Below are 18019 nucleotides of genomic sequence, written 5' to 3'. Positions count from 1 at the left end.
GAAAACGTTGTTTTCATTGTCATGAAAACATTACATTGTTCTCACTTCCCTTTTTACAAATCCAACTACCTAGATGAAACTGCTGTCAAAAATTTTTGTGAAACCTTCCAAAAATACTATGCTTTGATTTTATTCACATTTTTACACAAATAATACATATTTACTCTGTACCATTTTTATTTCTCACTTGAAACTTAAAATTGTGCCTTTGGAAACTTTTAATATTGGTACATAGGACATTATTTTTAATGGTACATTTTACTTTGTGATAGACCATGTGTTAGTTTTACTCACATTCCTGGCATGCCTTGTTCTCTCCTATAGGTGGTGGCAAGAGATGATGATCAAGGTTCTAATAGCAAACTCTCATATGTTCTACTTGGTGGTAATGAAGACAATGCTTTTACTCTCTCAGCTAGTGGAGAACTTCGAGTAATACAGAGTTTGGACCGCGAAACAAAGGAGCACTTTGTCTTGATGATCACAGCTACGGATTCAGGTAAATCTTGTCTGGTTGTGAAGAATCTCTTCACAATATAAATAAATGAAAGTATATTTGTCTTCCATGAAATTAAATATTTGTTGAAATGTGCTAATCCTTGGAACTCTGATTATATCTATATGATTTAGAGCACACATATTGCTTTGTGAAGTTTGTGTATAAATATGTAAGTGGTAAGGGCTTGAGTGCAGAGCTCTATTCTTGTAAGACAAAATGCATCCTTGCCCAGCAAGCCATCTGAGTACCTTTGAGGATGACCTGATACTCTACCACTTGAGCCATGAGGCATTTCAAGTATTTTAAGCTTTGAAAACATCCAGATGGGGGCGCCTGGGTGGCTCAGTCATTAAGCGTCTGCCTTCGGCTCAGGTCCTGATCCTAGGGTCCTGGGACCAAGCCCTGTGTCGGGCTCCCTGCTCAGTGGGAATCCTGCTTCTCCCTCTCCTACTCCCCCTGCTTGTGTTCCCTCTCTCGCTGTCTCTCTCTCTCTGTCAAATAAATAAATAAAATCTTAAAAAAAAAAAAATCCAGATGGTTCTAACTGGTCATGGAGATAATAGAGTGGGTCCAGAGTTTTACTTCATTAGTATTCTAGGTTTTGTAAGTAGCTATAACAGGTATTTGATGAAGCCCCACAGAGCTCCAAAAAAGAGTATCAGTGAGAGCCAGTATTCTCATTGAGTTAGCAGTGTACAGACTATGATAAAAATAATGAAAAATAATATACATTAGTTAGCTTTTAGTGTCTGGAAGTAGTAATTATGTAACATTGTATAGCAGGTAGTACAAAATATAATTTATTAAAAAAAGATTTACCATTATTTTGTTTTGCATATATTGATTCTATAAATACTGAAACTTCTAATTCAAAATTGAAATGATTAAAAGTTGGTCAAAGAAACTTTAGACCTTGAAGAAAGTGTGTATTGCTTAATTATTTGTTGAGTAAATGATTGAATGAATGAATTAATCATTGATTTCCAGGAGTGGTAATGAATTATGAAACATTGTCCTATGTAACATTCATTTATAATAATAGTCACAACTTGGGGTACTTGAATGGCATAGTCGGTTAAATGTCCAACTCTTGGTTTCAGGGTCATGAGATCAAGCCTGATGTCAGGCTCCATGCTCATCATGGAGTCTGCTTGGGTTTCTCTCTCCCTCTCTTTCTGCCCTCCCCCTCAAATAAATACATAAATCTTTAAAAAACATAGTCACAACTTATTATTTAAGTATTAAAGAATTTGATAATGTTGACATAGTTTTTAAAAATGTGTTGAAATTGTTTTAAGCCAAGACACTTTGTTGGAACCTTAAATGCCTAAAATTATATACAATTGTGTATGTGTGTTTATATATATTTATATTCATGAATATGATATATATTTATATAGGTAAGTAGATGTGTGGATACCGATACAGAAGAACAATTGTGAGTTTACGAATGAGCTGTTTTTACTGTTGTTGAAATGTTTTTGATGAACATAATTTATTAATATTTTTGTTATATATGACCAATTCTGGAGTATACAATATATTGTTTCATGTCACCACTTATGAAAGAGCAGGAGATTTTGAGATTACAAGTAATGATAGATTTATGTTCAGTATTCAAATGATAGTGTCGCTGATTATTGAGGAGGCTCTTATGTATTATTTGCTATTTGCTTTTGGGAATGTAATTATCTGAGACCTACAGAGAAAGCACTATTCTCTGTATTTTTTTTTTTTTAATATGTGTGGATGACCATGTTACATTTTATGTAAACTATAAAATTCCGAGGACTGATGAACAGAATATGGTGTGGTAACCACATAAAGCTTAAACCAAGTTGATCTGAAGCATGTTTTATTATGTGTGTAGTCAGTATTTTGCTTCATGGTTAGTAGGCACAAAGGGTAAGCATCCCCATGTAAAAAAAATGCAGCCACTACCACATTGCTCATATCAATCCAGTATTTCAAGAGTCGCCTAGAAAGAAGAGAGGATAAAACTGAGTAGAAACTAGTAGTCAGATATTTAGAACCAAGGTTTTATTACTAAAACATCCCAGTTTTAGCTTCTCTCTCCAGTTACTACTGAAAATATGTGGTCAATTCTAGGCATGCATGAAAACATAGCTTTTGTGGAGGTGAAGTGGGGGAGGAGAAACCAGGACCAGAAATCTAGTTGGCTAAGTCAGCAGTCACGTGAAGGTCATCCCCAGGTGAGAAGCAGGATGTGACTGTGAGAGTTAGGGGTGCAGTGCAGGGTGACTTGGGATGGGCAGGCACAGCCCACAAGTTCTCCATCAGAGTATTTGTACTTTGGAACATTCTAAGTCAAAAGGCATGGCAGAGAAGGAATGTAACCATGTAGACAAGAGTGCCTGTTTTCGACCACATAATTCTGAGAATTTAAATTATTTTTGTGTGTCTATGCAGTCAAGGGGTGGAAGATATTGTGAAGAAGAAAGGAATGTTGTTTTTTTGTTTTTGTTTTTGATATATGGCCATCTGTGTCATGCAGTATACCAGGTTTTACAGACATTAACCAGTTTCTACACATCACTTTCTTCATCATCTTGAAGACTTAACCTGTTCTTTTGACTTGACTTAGAGTAAACTCAAACTCAGAGTGGTTAACTAATTTGTTCAGGGGATGCCTGGGTGGCTCAGTCGGTTAATTGTCTGCCTTCGGCTCAGGTCATGATCCCGGGGTCCTGGGATTGAGCCCCACACTGGGCTCCTTGCTCAGCGGGAGCCTGCCTCTCCCTCTGCGTCTTCTCTCTGACAAATAAATAAATAAAATCTTAAAAAGAAAAATAATTTGCTCAGGATTACGCAGCTATGTGGCAGAGTATGATTCAGACCTCAGTCAGCATAGCTGACTTTCAAGTTCAGAGTATACAGTGTTTTTAGTGTGTAGGTAAAGTAAAATTTGAAAAAGTAATATTGATTTCCAAAATTATTTTATTTGCAAAACAAACCCACTAATAATCTATATGATATAATGATAAAAAACTTTTAATTTGAGTTTAAATCTATTTGAATTCTGGTTCTGTCATAATTTTCTTTGTAATTCAGGCAAGGTATATCATCTCTCTCAATCTTAGTGTCTTCTTCAGTAATATGGGGACAATTAACTATAAAGTAGTTTATTATAAGGTTTGACTGATACAACATATGTTAAATTACTAAATATGCCTATCACAGTGTGTAAATGATGATTTTAATAAAGTATTCAAAATGCAATTCATGCATTTTGAATACTTTAAAGTTCTTAGAAATATTTGTCCTGTCCCTTACTACATAAGTATTCTTACTAGAAGATGTATAGATGCATTGGTTTAAAAAATATTTTTTAGAAATTGCAGTTCACATTGTTTCATTTTATACTTTACTACTTTAAAAGGTTTTTATTTGTAGCAGAGATTTATTTTCAAACTTCCAAAGAATATGTTATGTAGTAAGTATTTCACCATACAAGAAGACCACAGATTTTTAAAACTGTAGTTCAGCCAAATCATAGTTAACTCCTTATTTTGTGGACTGACCAACAAACTTAACCAGGACTTGTGGTACTGTTTCTCCATCAAAATGACAATATAAAAGGGACATTTCATTAGGAAAAAGAAAAAAAAGAAAAAGAAAACTTGTATTGATAGAGCTAAAAGTGTTTTCTTCTAATAGACATAGGTGAGTGAGCCTGTTAGGAGGAGCTTTCATGAGGAGGAGATTCAATAGAACATTGCTCTAAATGTGCAGACTGTGAGGAACCAAGCTGGTTCCAGGGAGCCAGACTGTGTGGGTTCCTGGTGCCACGAGCCTTGAGCCTGAGGAAAATTAGGGACCTAGGATTCTTAATGTAAGGACAAATAATAGAATAATAACTCTAATTTCTATGAAGGATTATTGCCATTAAATGAGAAATGTGAAGACTAGGTGTGTGTTGATTCTGCCCAATATTGAGATAACAGAGTTATGAGTTATGGAAATTCATATTATCGGTAAAATTAAGGAATTTGGAAGTTTGTCATTCAGAGCCTTAAGTATGGTGTTAGGGAACATGATGGGAGGCATAAATGAGATTCAGCATTTTGGTGGCCCTGGAAATTAGAGAATTGACTGAACTTTGTCCCAAAGCACAGATTTTTATGAGAGCTCTTTTTTTTTTTTTTAATTTTTTTGAGTTGCCCTGAAATGGACTGATGTGTCTGAAGCTAATGGAGAAGTATTCAGTTAGGTGTCTGAAGATCACCTAATATAGATCACATAGAAAACAATCAGAAATTGTATAGGAAAGGACTAAATTATTTTAAAGTCATTAAAACTCATATGTGACTATGATTTTATGTTCAATTCATTCTCATACTTTGGGTATCACAAATAAACCACTTTTATGTGAGTTTGAGATATCAGGTTTCAGAATCTACCATTTAATCCTGTATTCCAACAATGAAGTTTCTGACACAGGATTTAAAATACAGATTAAATGCTTAGATTTAAAAGTCAAATTGGTAGGCGACATGAGAAAATTAAGAAAAATATGGCAGCTTTTAGATCCCACATGTCATGGTATTCTCAAATTTGCAGCATTTTAAGAACCAGGAAAATATCAAAGTAGTCTAAGTAAGAAAAAAAAATTGACAGTTTTATTCTAGGTCACAAATCACTTTTCCTTTGCTTTTTAAAAAGTCTTACCTGATGGCAATCCAAAAATGAGTCAACTTTGGCAATATGGCAATAATTGAATCAGCAGGGTTTATTTATTCATTTTTATGTATTTATTTTTATTAGCAAAACTTTAAATCTTTGAATATTTTTTTTGGAGAAAATATTAGCATTCCACTCTCATATTTTTATTTACTGACAGCACAGATATCAAGTAGCACATCTGGAAATTCTCTAACTACTCCTGTCTACCGCTTAAAATGGGTTACAACCACACTATCACACGTATGTGGGGCTGAAGGTTACACTGCTAAACAACAAAACCGGAACACAGTATACTCATTCTACCTCGTTTTTTTCCTATAGGATTAAATTTTAAATGGTAGTTTAATGAGTTGAGACTATAACTCAGTTAAAAATAATATTTTATTTAACTATAATTAAAAATTAAATGTCCCCCTTCATTCTGTATTCCCTACTGTTACTTTTTTCCCCAGAAATATGTACTGTATCAAGTAAAATTTTTTTTAATTTTAAAGATTTTATTTATTTGTTTGAGAGAGAGAGAGAGTATGAGCAGAGGGGAGAGGCTGAAGCAGAGGGAGAAGCTGACTCTCTCCTGAGCAAGGAGCCCGATGCAGGACTCGATCCCAGGACCCTAGGATCATGACCTGAGCTGAAGGCAGACACTTAACCGACTGAGCCACCCAGGCACCTCTCAAGTACAAAGTTTTTGAAGCTAAAATTTCAACTTGGCACAGTAATGAAGGTCCTGCAGAGAACTCATCACTATGTGGTTCCTTCTAAGAGGGCAGCTGACTTTAAAGCAGTTAGTGCCCTTCACATGGTTTGGCATTCTATTCTCAAGTAGCCTTCCTTAGAAGAGTTTTCCTTATCATTGTCTTATATGTGCAATAAATAAAATAATATGATTTTTTTTTTTTTAAAGATTTTATTTATTTGACAGAGAGAGACACAGCGAGAGAGGGAACACAAGCAGGGGGAACGGGAGAGGGAGAAGCAGGCTTCCCGCCGAGCAGGGAGCCCGATGTGGGGCTTGATCCCAGGACCCCGGGATCATGACCTGAGCTGAAGGCAGACGCTTAACGACTGAGCCACCCAGGCGCTCCAAATAATATGATTTTAATATAGTAAGTTGCACAGAATTATCAGGGAACCTAGAACAATACACTTAAAACATTAAATCAGAGAATTAATTTGCAAAATGGAAGTATATCCTGAGGTAAATACATAGCTCTGTAGTTAAACTGAGGCTCAAATCTCACCTCTGCCATTTCCTAGCTACATAACCTGGCATAAGTTTACCTTCATGTTCATATTGATAAAATGAATATACTAATTTCTACACGTAAAGCTTATTGGCAGAAATAAATAAGAGAATGACTTAGTTTAGCTTTTAATATTAGTCAGCATGTTTGCTGAACATCTGAAGCTCAGTAAGGCCAAACAAAACCTTTTGACTCTAACTACTCCCTACCCTCCATAAATTGCTCTGTGTCCACAAGTTCCCAATTGTTGTTATTATTCTTTGTTCCTCTTTCTCTGTACCCCACATTGAACAAGTCCCTTGACAAGTAGACTCTGCCTTAAAAAAAAAATCCAAAATGTCCTAAATTTATCCACTTTTCTTCATTTCTACTACCACCACTTTGGTCTAAGCCAGGGCTAATATAATAGCTCTCTAACTGCCTAACTTTTCTCCCCAAAGTACATTCTCCAACAAGCAGCTCATGAACTTTGAAACTATAAATCAGATCATCATGCCCCATCGCTTGCTTGAAAACCCTTCAGTGGTTTCTAAGAATAAAGCCTGAATTTCTCACCATTGACACATGGCATTAAATGACCTGGCCTCTGTCCACCTGTCTGACCTCCTCTCTCTCCCCCCACTGCCGCCTTCATCAGGCACCTTCCCTCGAGCCCTGGGCAGGCTCAGGCATGGTCACCTCCCAGCTCTGCATTCAGTGTCATCAGGTTGATGGGTTGAAATCAGCCAGTGTGGAAGTATTTGCCACAACAAAATTCACAAATGCTGCCAGTCCGGTGGCTTGCTTCTGGAGAGTACTTGTCAAACTTTTATTGCAAATTGCTAATGCCAGTTAATCTGCCCTCTTTTAATTTAAAAATGCCAACCTTGAGCTGCCTTTTCCCCTGTGCCTATGTGTCTCTTTATCTGGAGTGTTCTACTCTATAGCTGGCTTTTTTTTTTTTTTTTTTTTTTACGGTCAGACACATCATGTCTTGCTCATTTTGTTGTTATATCTAGGTGAGATGTCAACTTCTCAGAAACAATTTATCTGACTACCAATCTAATGTAATCCCCTCTCTCCAGTGTCACTCTCTATCACTTTACCTTGTTGTGATTTTTTTTTAAGATTTTATTTATTTATTTGACAGAGAGAGAGAGAGCACAAGTAGGCAGAGCGGCAGGCAAAAGGAGAGGGAGAAGCAGGCTCTCAGCTGAACAGGGAGCCTGATGCGGGACTCGATCCCAGGACCCTGGGATCATGACCTGAGCCGAAGGCAGACGCTTAACCATATGAATCACCCAGGCACCCTACCTTGTTGTGATTTCGTCTTAACATTATTATCTGAAACTGTATGCTTATAAATAATACATGAGTATGTGCATTTTGTTTACCCCATCAATAGCTATCCTTCTTCCAGTAGAATGGAAATTTCCTAAGTCTTATCAAGAAATGAATTGCCAGAACCACCCAGAACAGAACCTGTGACATAACAGGTGCTTAATTAAATCTGTTGAATGAAAAACTGATTTAATGGGTGAAAAATGATGATAATTAGTAACCAATTAATCACCGCCCTGTTATTTTAATATACGTGTTATTTCGTGTTTATTTACTATACTTTTAGTTTATTGTATATTTATCACTTGCAGATTTTTTCAAAGGACCTACCAAAAAGGAAAAGTGCCAATCTTTTTAAACTCATGGCTGAAATTCCAGAAGTTTTTGCTATGTTGGTTGTGGTCATTCAAATTGACCTCTTCTTTGAAAAACAGCACAAGTGTTTAAGGCTCTGGAGTGTTTAGTGTGATGTGATAAATTGCAGTCATATGTAAGGACCCACTGAAGCATTTTATGGCTTTAATTTCAGTTTCAAATACTTAAAATAGTGTTTAAGCTATGTTCTCATGACTTTCCCCTGAACCTTCTGGATCTTATTCAATTCTGTTATCTGTTAGATGTTTCTAGGTAGGACTTGTCCTACTCTGTGCTATGCCACCTACCTTTTCTTAATTTGATTCACTAATTCAAAATCTGCATAAGAAGAAACCATGAGCTTTTGAAGTGTTACCATTTGGCAATTCTTTTGTATGTGGGCTTCGCAAAACAAAAAAGTGTGAGCCTTCCATATCTCTCAAATACGCAAAGCACCTTTTTAGCTACAAAAACTATATCATACATATGGTATTTAGCTTCATGTGGCTTAATAATAAGGGCCTATGACTCTTCACATACATGTAATATGAAAAGATTCACTTGTTTTGAGTTTCGTTGTAGAAATTTTGGTGTTTAGATATACCATCCCAATAGATAGACATCTATACAAGTAATTTTTCCAGATCTTTTTGATATATGTTTTTTAAATTCAAGATGATCTTCTGCCCTCACCAGTAAATTTAGAATCTGTGAATCATTAATATCTGCACTACTCTTTCAAGGAACTGCATTAATATGTGAGAAAGCAGTAAAACAAGGTGATATGACAATAGGGGAATGTTAGTTATAATTCAGTGTATAAATTGGAAGGATTTTGAAAGAGAACTGTCTATGAAAAACTTCCAAATTAGAGAAACCTGACTTAAAATGGTAGTTTTATAGCCAGAAGCCTTCTTGGAGATGAGCCAGTCCATTTTCTTTATATTTGAGATAAGAAAAGTGAGGCCTGGAAAAATAGGCAGTTTGCCAGAGCTTGAAGACCAAGAGTGACAGAGTCAAGAACAATATCAAGGATTTCTGCCTTTCAACTGAGTTCTTTCTCACGTCTACTGTATTTATGAAGCAGGATCTGCTGACTCTCTGCATAACATAGATTTCCAGAAACATGATTTTAAGAAAGCTTCTCTTCTTATATGCTGTTCATTGTATCCTCCTAATGCATAAAAAGTTTAACTGTTATTTTTTCCCAAATAAATTAATGTTTCAAAATATGTTTAAGTGAAGTCAAATTAATTAGAATCAGTAATTTCAATATTGATCTTTTGAAAATAGGCTTAAATTTAGCCATTGTTCAAATTAAATTGCTAAGTAGGAGAATATATAAAAAAATTCATTAGGCTTTCCAGGTAGAAGATGATAATATTACCAATTATCCCTGCCAGTTGTCATTTTGCATTTATTAAAATCAAACCATGAGGCTGATTTAATAGACCTTATAAGTGAATTCTGAGTACAGTCAATGAGACACTTATGCTTTTATGGGCTACATTAATGTGTGACAAATATCTTGATATTGTTTTGTCAGAAAATATTTGTGGAGCAGTCTCTTTCAGCTCTTCTACGTACTGGTAAATGGTGAAAAGTGAAAATTTCTGTTCTCAAAGATAGACAAAAACCAAAATATAATACATAGACCAGGAGTGATATGAGATGCTATGAAGTTAAATAGAGCAGGTTAAGTGGCAAGAGAGTGAGGAACTGGAGGTATAGTTTTTGATCGTATAGTCCGGAAAGTGAAATGTGAGGATCTAGGTAAATAATGTTGTTTGCAGATGAAAACAGCCCTGAGTCAGGGATCAAGTTAACCACACCCAAAGAACAGCAGAAGGTCCTGAAGGGCTGGACTACAGTGAAAAAGAGAAATTCTGTCTTGGAGGATGAGGTAGGCAGAAGCTAGATCACATAAACATTTTAGGGCGGGGTAAAGAACTTTAATTTTGTTCAAAGAGAAAGGTGAAGCCTTGTTAGGGTTTGGGACAGGGAGTGACAGGGGGCTTTGGAAAGATCTGGTTTTGTGGAGAAGAGATCTGGCTTTGTGGTAGTGATGAAGAACAAGAGCAGAAGTAGAGATGGTGTTTAAAAGACCATGACGGCAATCCCTGAGATAGAGTTTGAAATTAGGTGACAGTGTGGAGGTGGGGTGAAGGAACGAAATTTCTTAGCCATTTTAAAGATTGAGCCAGTGGGACTTGATAATGAGATTGGAGGTGTGGGAAGTTAAGGAAAAGAGATGAGTCAAACAGGAGTCTTAGAATATTTGCCTTGGAAATTTGGAGATGGAGAGAGAGAATTTTAGGATAAATTATCAAGAACTATTTTTTGAATATAGTATATTTTAGATCTGAGATAAACAGTGGAGATGCCAGGTAGATAGATATAGAAGTTTAGTTCTCATGAAAGACACTGGGGTAGAGACAACATGGAGTCATAAACTTCAGATGCTCTCCATTCTAGGCATACTGAGTGCTTGTATGTGCCAGAATTTTACACTATATCGTCTCATTTAATTTCATCACAGCCCTGTAAATTAGATACTTTTATTCCAATTTTATGCATTAAAAGAAAAACAAAAACCCTGAGTATCAGAGAAGGTAAGCAACTTGGCTTAAGCATGCAGCTGTTTTTCAGTGAAAACAGGATTCAAAACTGGTAAACCTGGGCAAGGAGAACATTTCTTGACCATTACTCACTGCTTCCCACATATTAACTTATCTACTTGTGATATGTTTTGTATAGACCATGTTCATAAGAATTTCTTCTCTCTGGATTAAATGTTATTTTTATATTAAAAAAACATTGGTTTATAAAAAAAACAACTTGTGGTTTTCAGCCATTAAAACAGCTTGCAAAATAAGAATATTCATAAATTTGAAATCAAAGGATTGATATTCTCTTCAAATCAGGAAATGTGTATCTAAAGTTTTATAAAGTGCAAAACAAATGTTAGATATTTTACTAAGAATATACAGTATGTATGATACACATGTACATATACATACGATGATTCAGTTGGGCTGTGTGCTCACGTTTGCATTTAATTTGGGGGTGGGAAATTAATCAGTGCACAAATTAAATACATTATTCTTTATCTGTTCTTAGTCTAATATATAAAAAGGGATATAGAGATATTCTGGATATAGATTTGGCCAAAAAGTTTAGTTATGAAGCATCTATGTGTCAGCATAACTAGTAGGTCTGAGGGGAAAAGTTCAGTTATTAGCATTTCTAATTAAGGGCATTTATCATCTGACTGAAAGAAGGACTAAACTTCATTCTTATGCAGGGGTAGAAAATTACTTTTTAATGGAGGGGAAACATGATGCTTTTGCAAAAGTTGATTCTGAAAGCTAAAAGGGCTAATCACCATGTTTTATTTTCTTGGTGAAGATATGATGACATTTGAATTAATGCTATCTGTCACATTGGTTGAGACAGTCACTGCATTACAAATGGCTCTATAATCAAAAGAGAGCTCAGAAATGTGGAATATGACATATTACATCTGAAGATAGTTGTTTTTTTAAATGTTCCAGAAAGATGGCATTTTGTCAGCATTATTTGTGGGAAAATGTTGGAGAAGAGCTTGCCTTGTCTGTTATGATGAACATTTTTAATAATGAAAATTGCTTGAAAACTTTCCATAAGGCACCAGTGATTCCATAAATCAGATAGAACCAGGATTATCTTCAATTACTAAAAATTAATTGCATTTAACTTGCTTTCATATTTGAGTCTAAGGCAGTTTTGGTTATTTCCATCTGAGTTGTTGAAGGAAAGTCTTTCCACAAACAATTTACTGATCTAGTAAGCTTTAATTCAGCAATTCATGAAATCAAGCAGTATCCAATCTAATAGAAGGAACCTTCGCAGAGCTGTACAAGGCAAGAGATTCATATAGACGAGGTGAGCAGAAACAAGGACATTATACTAGGCATTTGCTGACTGATTAAAGCGAGGTTACTTTCCCTATATGGCACATGAGGAGATTTGGAGTCAGTTGAGGTAATTTGTGCTGAAGAGGCAAGGGCTGGTTGGTTGACCTAGCCCTCTGTTTCTGGGAGAAACCCCAAACACAGAAACTTAGTTTTAAGTTCTGGTTTGCTGATGGGAGGCTTAGCATGAATGACTCCATCTTGGGCCAAATAAGGTTACTTTAACAAAATATTTGTCCTGGATGAGAATTTTGTTTCCAAGGTTGATAACTGATGATTATTTTACTTCCACTTATTTCTAGTAAGGCTTTGTACCATATCTGTTAGTGACATAAGTATTATTATAAATTATTTATTTATATACTTTTCTTTAAATCAACTACTCTTTAGTAGGAAAAATATTTCCTATGTAGAATTTCATTTATCTATTCATAAGATACAAATACCAAAACATCATTTAACCTCCAAAATTCTGTTAAATAAGAGTTAGAATTGTCATTATGTTGCATAGAATTAAAATTTAATAAAATAATTTCAATCTACACTTTATTTACTCATATAAGCCATAGATATAAGTAGACAAAGGACCCAACGTTGGAATGGAAATAAACTATTTGCAATGGAAAGGAAAATGTGTATGTTACTTAAAAGATAAACATTAAGTATCATAAAAACTAAGTTGATCTCATTGTTAGTTTTTTTTTCTTTTCAAAAGTCCTTTAATTTTATCCTGTTAAAACATAATCATTTTGTAGCCTATTTTTTATAATTATTTCATAAATATGTAATTCAATATTTTCACTAAGTAGGCAGGAGGAAGGTTGTGTTTAGCATTTGAAGGCAGCCTTTGGTGTTTCAGAGTTTTAACAGGGGTTGAGGATTTTTTTTTAATATCCTCTAAAAAGTAATTCCTCAAGACCTACTTTTTGTGCAGGATAAAATATTTTATTAACATTACGTATGACTTTATAAAATTTTTAAATTGTGGTAAAATATATATATAAAACATAATTACCATTTTAATTATTTTTAAGTGTACAGTTCAACAGCATTAAGTACATTCACATGGTTGTACAACTTTTCCATGTCATTTTCATAACATTATTATATAGTTGCTTTAATTTTACTTATCACCTCTATTTAGTATAAGAATTTATCAAGGAAATATAGTGTTTTGTTTGTTTGTTTTGTTTTGTTTTTAAAGATTTTATTTATTTATTTGACAGAGCGAGAGAGCACAAGTAGGCAGAAAGGTAGGCAGAGGGAGAAGCAGGCTCCCTGTGGAGCAGGGAACCCAATGCGGGGCTCGATCCCAGGACCCTGGGATCATAACCAGAGCTGAAGGCAGACGCTTAACTGACTGAGCCACCCAGGCACCCCGAAATATAGTGTTTTTGATAAGGATTCCTGCAGAGATAATTTAAAAATCAGGTGTTATCTAAGCATATATATACCTAATTGATATAAATATATTTGTAGAACTAATTAGCAGAAATAAATTACATTATAAAATGTAATTTCTAAAATACTAAACTTCCGGTCATATTTAAATGTTCCATACTTATTTGCTTTATACATTTGCTGAATTCAAATTTAAATCTCACCACAAAAGTTCCAATGTTGTTATAGAATGGCTGAAATTCAGTGCATTTTCAGTGGATGGCTTACGAACTGTGAGAAAACCGTGTTTACTTCCTGGGAAAGAAAAAAAGAAGCTAATACTTTACTACAACAAACACACACCCAGTCAGAGGACCCATTCACCAAATGTTTGATGTCAAGAATGAAATCGGCTTTGTTGCAAAGCAACAGATTTCAGTTAAGCAAAAATTTTTATTTCTGCGGAACAGTTTTTCATATTTCACGAAAGTATGTTTAATTTATAAGGGCTAACATAAAAAATGTAATCTCCCTGCAGTTTGAACTTTAATTACTCATTTAGATTCATTTATTACACTTACTAAAGATGTATTTTCTGATAGAGCAGTTGTCTGAAACTTTTTTCTTTTTAACATCTTATTATAAATTACCTTGAACTTTATCTTGATATATTTGAGCTTATTAAGCCACCAGTGTTAAAAGGCTGAATCTTATTTAACTTACTTAATAATTTCCCAAATTCAAAAATATAGAGTATGACTCAGACAAAGCATGGAACTACCCACAGTAGCATGGATTTTCAGAAGATTAAGCTGTGAATATTCTTTCTCCGTGTACATAATTTATTTTCACACACTTTTAAGAATGCTTTTCAGAATCATGTGCATTGTTTGCTATTTGCTTTAAAAATTCCAGGTTGGGCGCCTGGGTGGCTCAGTTGGTTAAGCGACTGCCTTCAGCTCAGGTCATGATCCTGGAGTCCCAGGATGGAGTCCCGCATCGGGCTCCCTGCTCGGCGGGGAGCCTGCTTCTCCCTCTGACCCTCCCCCCTCTCATGTGCTCTCTCATTCTCTCTCTCTCAAATAAATAAATAAAATCTTTTAAAAAAATAAAAAAAATAAAAACTCCAGGTTTCTATCAATTTATTCATGCTTATTTTACATTTATATGTATATGTATATACATATATACATATGTATACACATGAATGTGTATATATACAATACATAAAATTTTACAAAATGAAATTTGAAGTTCTTTTTATCTTCCGACTCATAATTATATTTGAAATGTCCACTGCACCTCCTAGCCTCCACGGTTACAAATTTCTGAGACCTTAACTTTTTATTTCATTTGTATCTTCAACCCTTTTCATTGGCCCCCCATCAGCCACTAGGAGTCTGTGTCATTACATCCTGCCTCTTCTTTCTGATTGCATCTGTTTTTCATAAATCAATCCCAGATGAAATTGAAAAATCTTGCCCTATTACGCCACTGCCTATATAATTCATCATTATCAGATCTATTCAAACTAAACATTGGCCCCTCGTATTCTGATTCTTCTCCTGGGACTCAGGATTAATTGGGACCCTCTGTTTATAAGTAGTAGACTATCTCCAAAACTTTGACCTTTGTCTGCAGTCTTGTTCTCTGACCCCAGGCTTAGGCTAAGGCCTGTATTCCCAGATGTATATTTCTAGAAGTATTCAGCTCTTTGAACTTTCAGCCAGTCACTAGACCAGATTTCATATAAAGAATCAAAGGAAAAGACTACAGAACGAGGACACGGCCTAATGGTATGCATTATGGGTTTATATAAAGATGAATTAAATAAAATTATCCTGCTCTCAATTAGCTTATAACTTAATAGAGGATATGGCAGAAGTGCATTGATAGTAATGATAATATAGAGTGAAACATCTGTAATAAGAATGGCATAGTTTATCTGAGCCCAATGAACTAAAAAAAGATTTTTTTAAGAGTTCAAAATTGGCTTGCTCTTTCCACTATGGCTGAATGTAAATAAATTGCTTAAATTCTTTGAGTCTAATTTTTCATCAAAAAAATTAAACAATACCTACATCATGGAATCTGTATATTAAATGAGTAATACATACAAAAGATCCATATATGTATATATACCATATATATCTGATTTCAAGTAAGTGTTCAACAATATGTATATACAAGTATGTGTATATATTCATTTATATTTCCATTTATAGATAAAAATATGGGCTAAGTTTACACAGAATAATTGATATTTTATTTTTTTTTTATTTATTTTTTTATTTTTTTTATTTTTTTTTTTAAAGATTTTATTTATTTATTTGAGAGAGAGAGAATGAGAGACAGAGAGCATGAGAGGGAGGAGGGTCAGAGGGAGAAGCAGACTCCCTGCTGAGCAGGGAGCCCGATGCGGGACTCGATCCCGGGACTCCAGGATCATGACCTGAGCCGAAGGCAGTCGCCTAACCAACTGAGCCACCCAGGCGCCCGATATTTTATTTTTTGACATAGGAATGTTGAGGCTTTTTTGGCAACTTGCAAGAGGCGACAACAGGTAGTCAGTTGCATGTACCAGCCTGGAGTCAACAGAAAGTTCTGGACTAAAGATAAAGTAATAGTAAGCACTGTGTAGCACTTCACAAGGAATATAACAGAAAGATGTTAGGAAACAGGAACATAAAGACCCTAGACCACTTCTTCACACAGTTAAGAGGTAGAGTATAAAAACAAGCAAACACAGAAAAGCAACAATGAAAACATGACTTCATTATTCAATTAGTAGGTAAGAGGACAGGCTAAGATTTGTGTGGGCCAATGACTAGGGAACTTGTGTCTTTCATCTGAGATGAGTGATATAGAAATGAAACTTATTTGAAATCAGAGGGGATTCCATATTTCTTTCTTGATTTCATCTTCCTGCTTAACGTTGAGAGGCAGTGACTTCCAGAGCTCACACTATCAGTAGAAAAAAATGAGGCGGGATCTGGGTGTATGGTGGTAGGCCCCATTCCCAGGAACAAAAGTAAAATATATTGGAGGCAGAATTCAAATGTAGGGTTAGTTAAATCTCAGTAAAAGACTTAGAAAATTAGAACAATGTGCTTGTAAGGTTTCCTTGTAAAACTGAAAAAAGTAGATAAGACCTGCATGCACATCCTTTGGGGCAACAAGAAAGGGAGACCACTGGAGAAATTGTGGTTCACTCTATCAGTTCATGAAGAAAATAGGAAGAGAACCCTAAGTACTTATAAAGTGAGTTGTGGTGGCTACTAAGGGGAGAGTAGGGGAATCTGGGGATCATTCTTTGCTTGAGAAGAGTCCCCATGTTGATATGATCTGTATTGTTTCTATTTAGAGAAATTAAAATTTGAAAAAATGATTTTGAAAATGCATCTAAAGGCAGTTGATTTGACTTTTAGTTGTGGGACAGCCCACAGAATCTAACCAAATTTAACCATCTATGTGGCTGCTTCTCAATCCAGGACCATCTGTTGTTACTGGTGTGCTTTTAAAATCTTCTGGAAAATTAGACCTTCTCGGGTATGAAGACAGTGAGATTAAACTTGCTGAACATTTTCCTGCATAAACAATGTTTTTTCTCTTTTTGCTTACTAATTCAGAAAACATATCAGCAACAATATTTATGTAGTTTATAGACAAAGGAAGAAATCACATGTTCCTGACCAAATGAGTTAGTCATCATTTTATGTGGTTTTCCATATGTGTGTCATCAGACACTTTAGAATACCAAAGACAAAACCTTTGGTTGGCAGTTACTGGGTTATTTCTTAACAAGTTTAAGTATATATTGTTGATTAGAGAGCAATGTGTATACCAGAAATATGTAGGTCTTCTTTAAACTCTCACTGTAAGTTATCAAATTTTTTATTTTTAAATTTTCAAGCAACATGTCCTCCACAAAACTATGAAAGTTTTGAAAGCTAAGTGTCTCATATTGTTATACTACAAAAGAATCATTAAGAGGAAAGGATGGCTCAAATATTTTCCTAAATAATATTATTATATAACTGACTCAGAAGTTTTGTTGGGGAACAAAAATCCTGGGAATTATGATATTGAAATCTGTGAGATTTAAAAACGAACCTTCTATAAGTCAGTTTTTAATTTTTCTTGTTTCTAAAGCAAATACAAGAAAAAGGAGTAATAAAGAATGCATTTTAACCATGTGCCAGTTACTCTGCTAAGCATGTTACATTTCCCTCAATACTTCTTTGGCGTAGGTTCTGTGCTTATTATTCCCATTTTACAGATAAGGAGACTGAAACTTAGTGAGTAGAGTTCAATGTCAGTAGAAGATATGAAAGAGCCCTCCATCTCCTCCTATCCTTTGCTTCTAGGACATTGATTTAGTTATTCCCTCTCTCAATTCATCATAGTATACACACTCATCTTCCCATGACAGCCTCTTTCGCTCACATTAAAGCATAGATATCCTCTACTTACATTTTTTCAGTGTAACCAGAGGAAGAGATACTAACATGATGCAGATATTTAACTTCCATTTCACCAAATTATATATAATTAAATACACATAA

The 18019-nt window shown here is 34.9% G+C and overlaps 1 protein-coding gene across 1 annotated transcript in view; it reads left to right on the top strand.

The window, feature by feature from the left end:
- Window positions 1-18019, top strand: part of FAT4 (FAT atypical cadherin 4) — a 175005-nt gene that overhangs the window by 101249 nt on the left and 55737 nt on the right. Inside the window, exon 7 of the mRNA XM_021681470.1 lies at window positions 325-499. Within this exon, the coding sequence (XP_021537145.1) occupies window positions 325-499 (175 nt within the window). The remainder of the gene's footprint in view (window positions 1-324; window positions 500-18019) is intronic.

This window comes from Neomonachus schauinslandi, chromosome 2 (assembly GCF_002201575.2).
Source record: "Neomonachus schauinslandi chromosome 2, ASM220157v2, whole genome shotgun sequence".
Lineage (NCBI taxonomy): Eukaryota > Metazoa > Chordata > Mammalia > Carnivora > Phocidae > Neomonachus > Neomonachus schauinslandi.
This window is presented reverse-complemented; position numbering and strand designations above follow the sequence as displayed.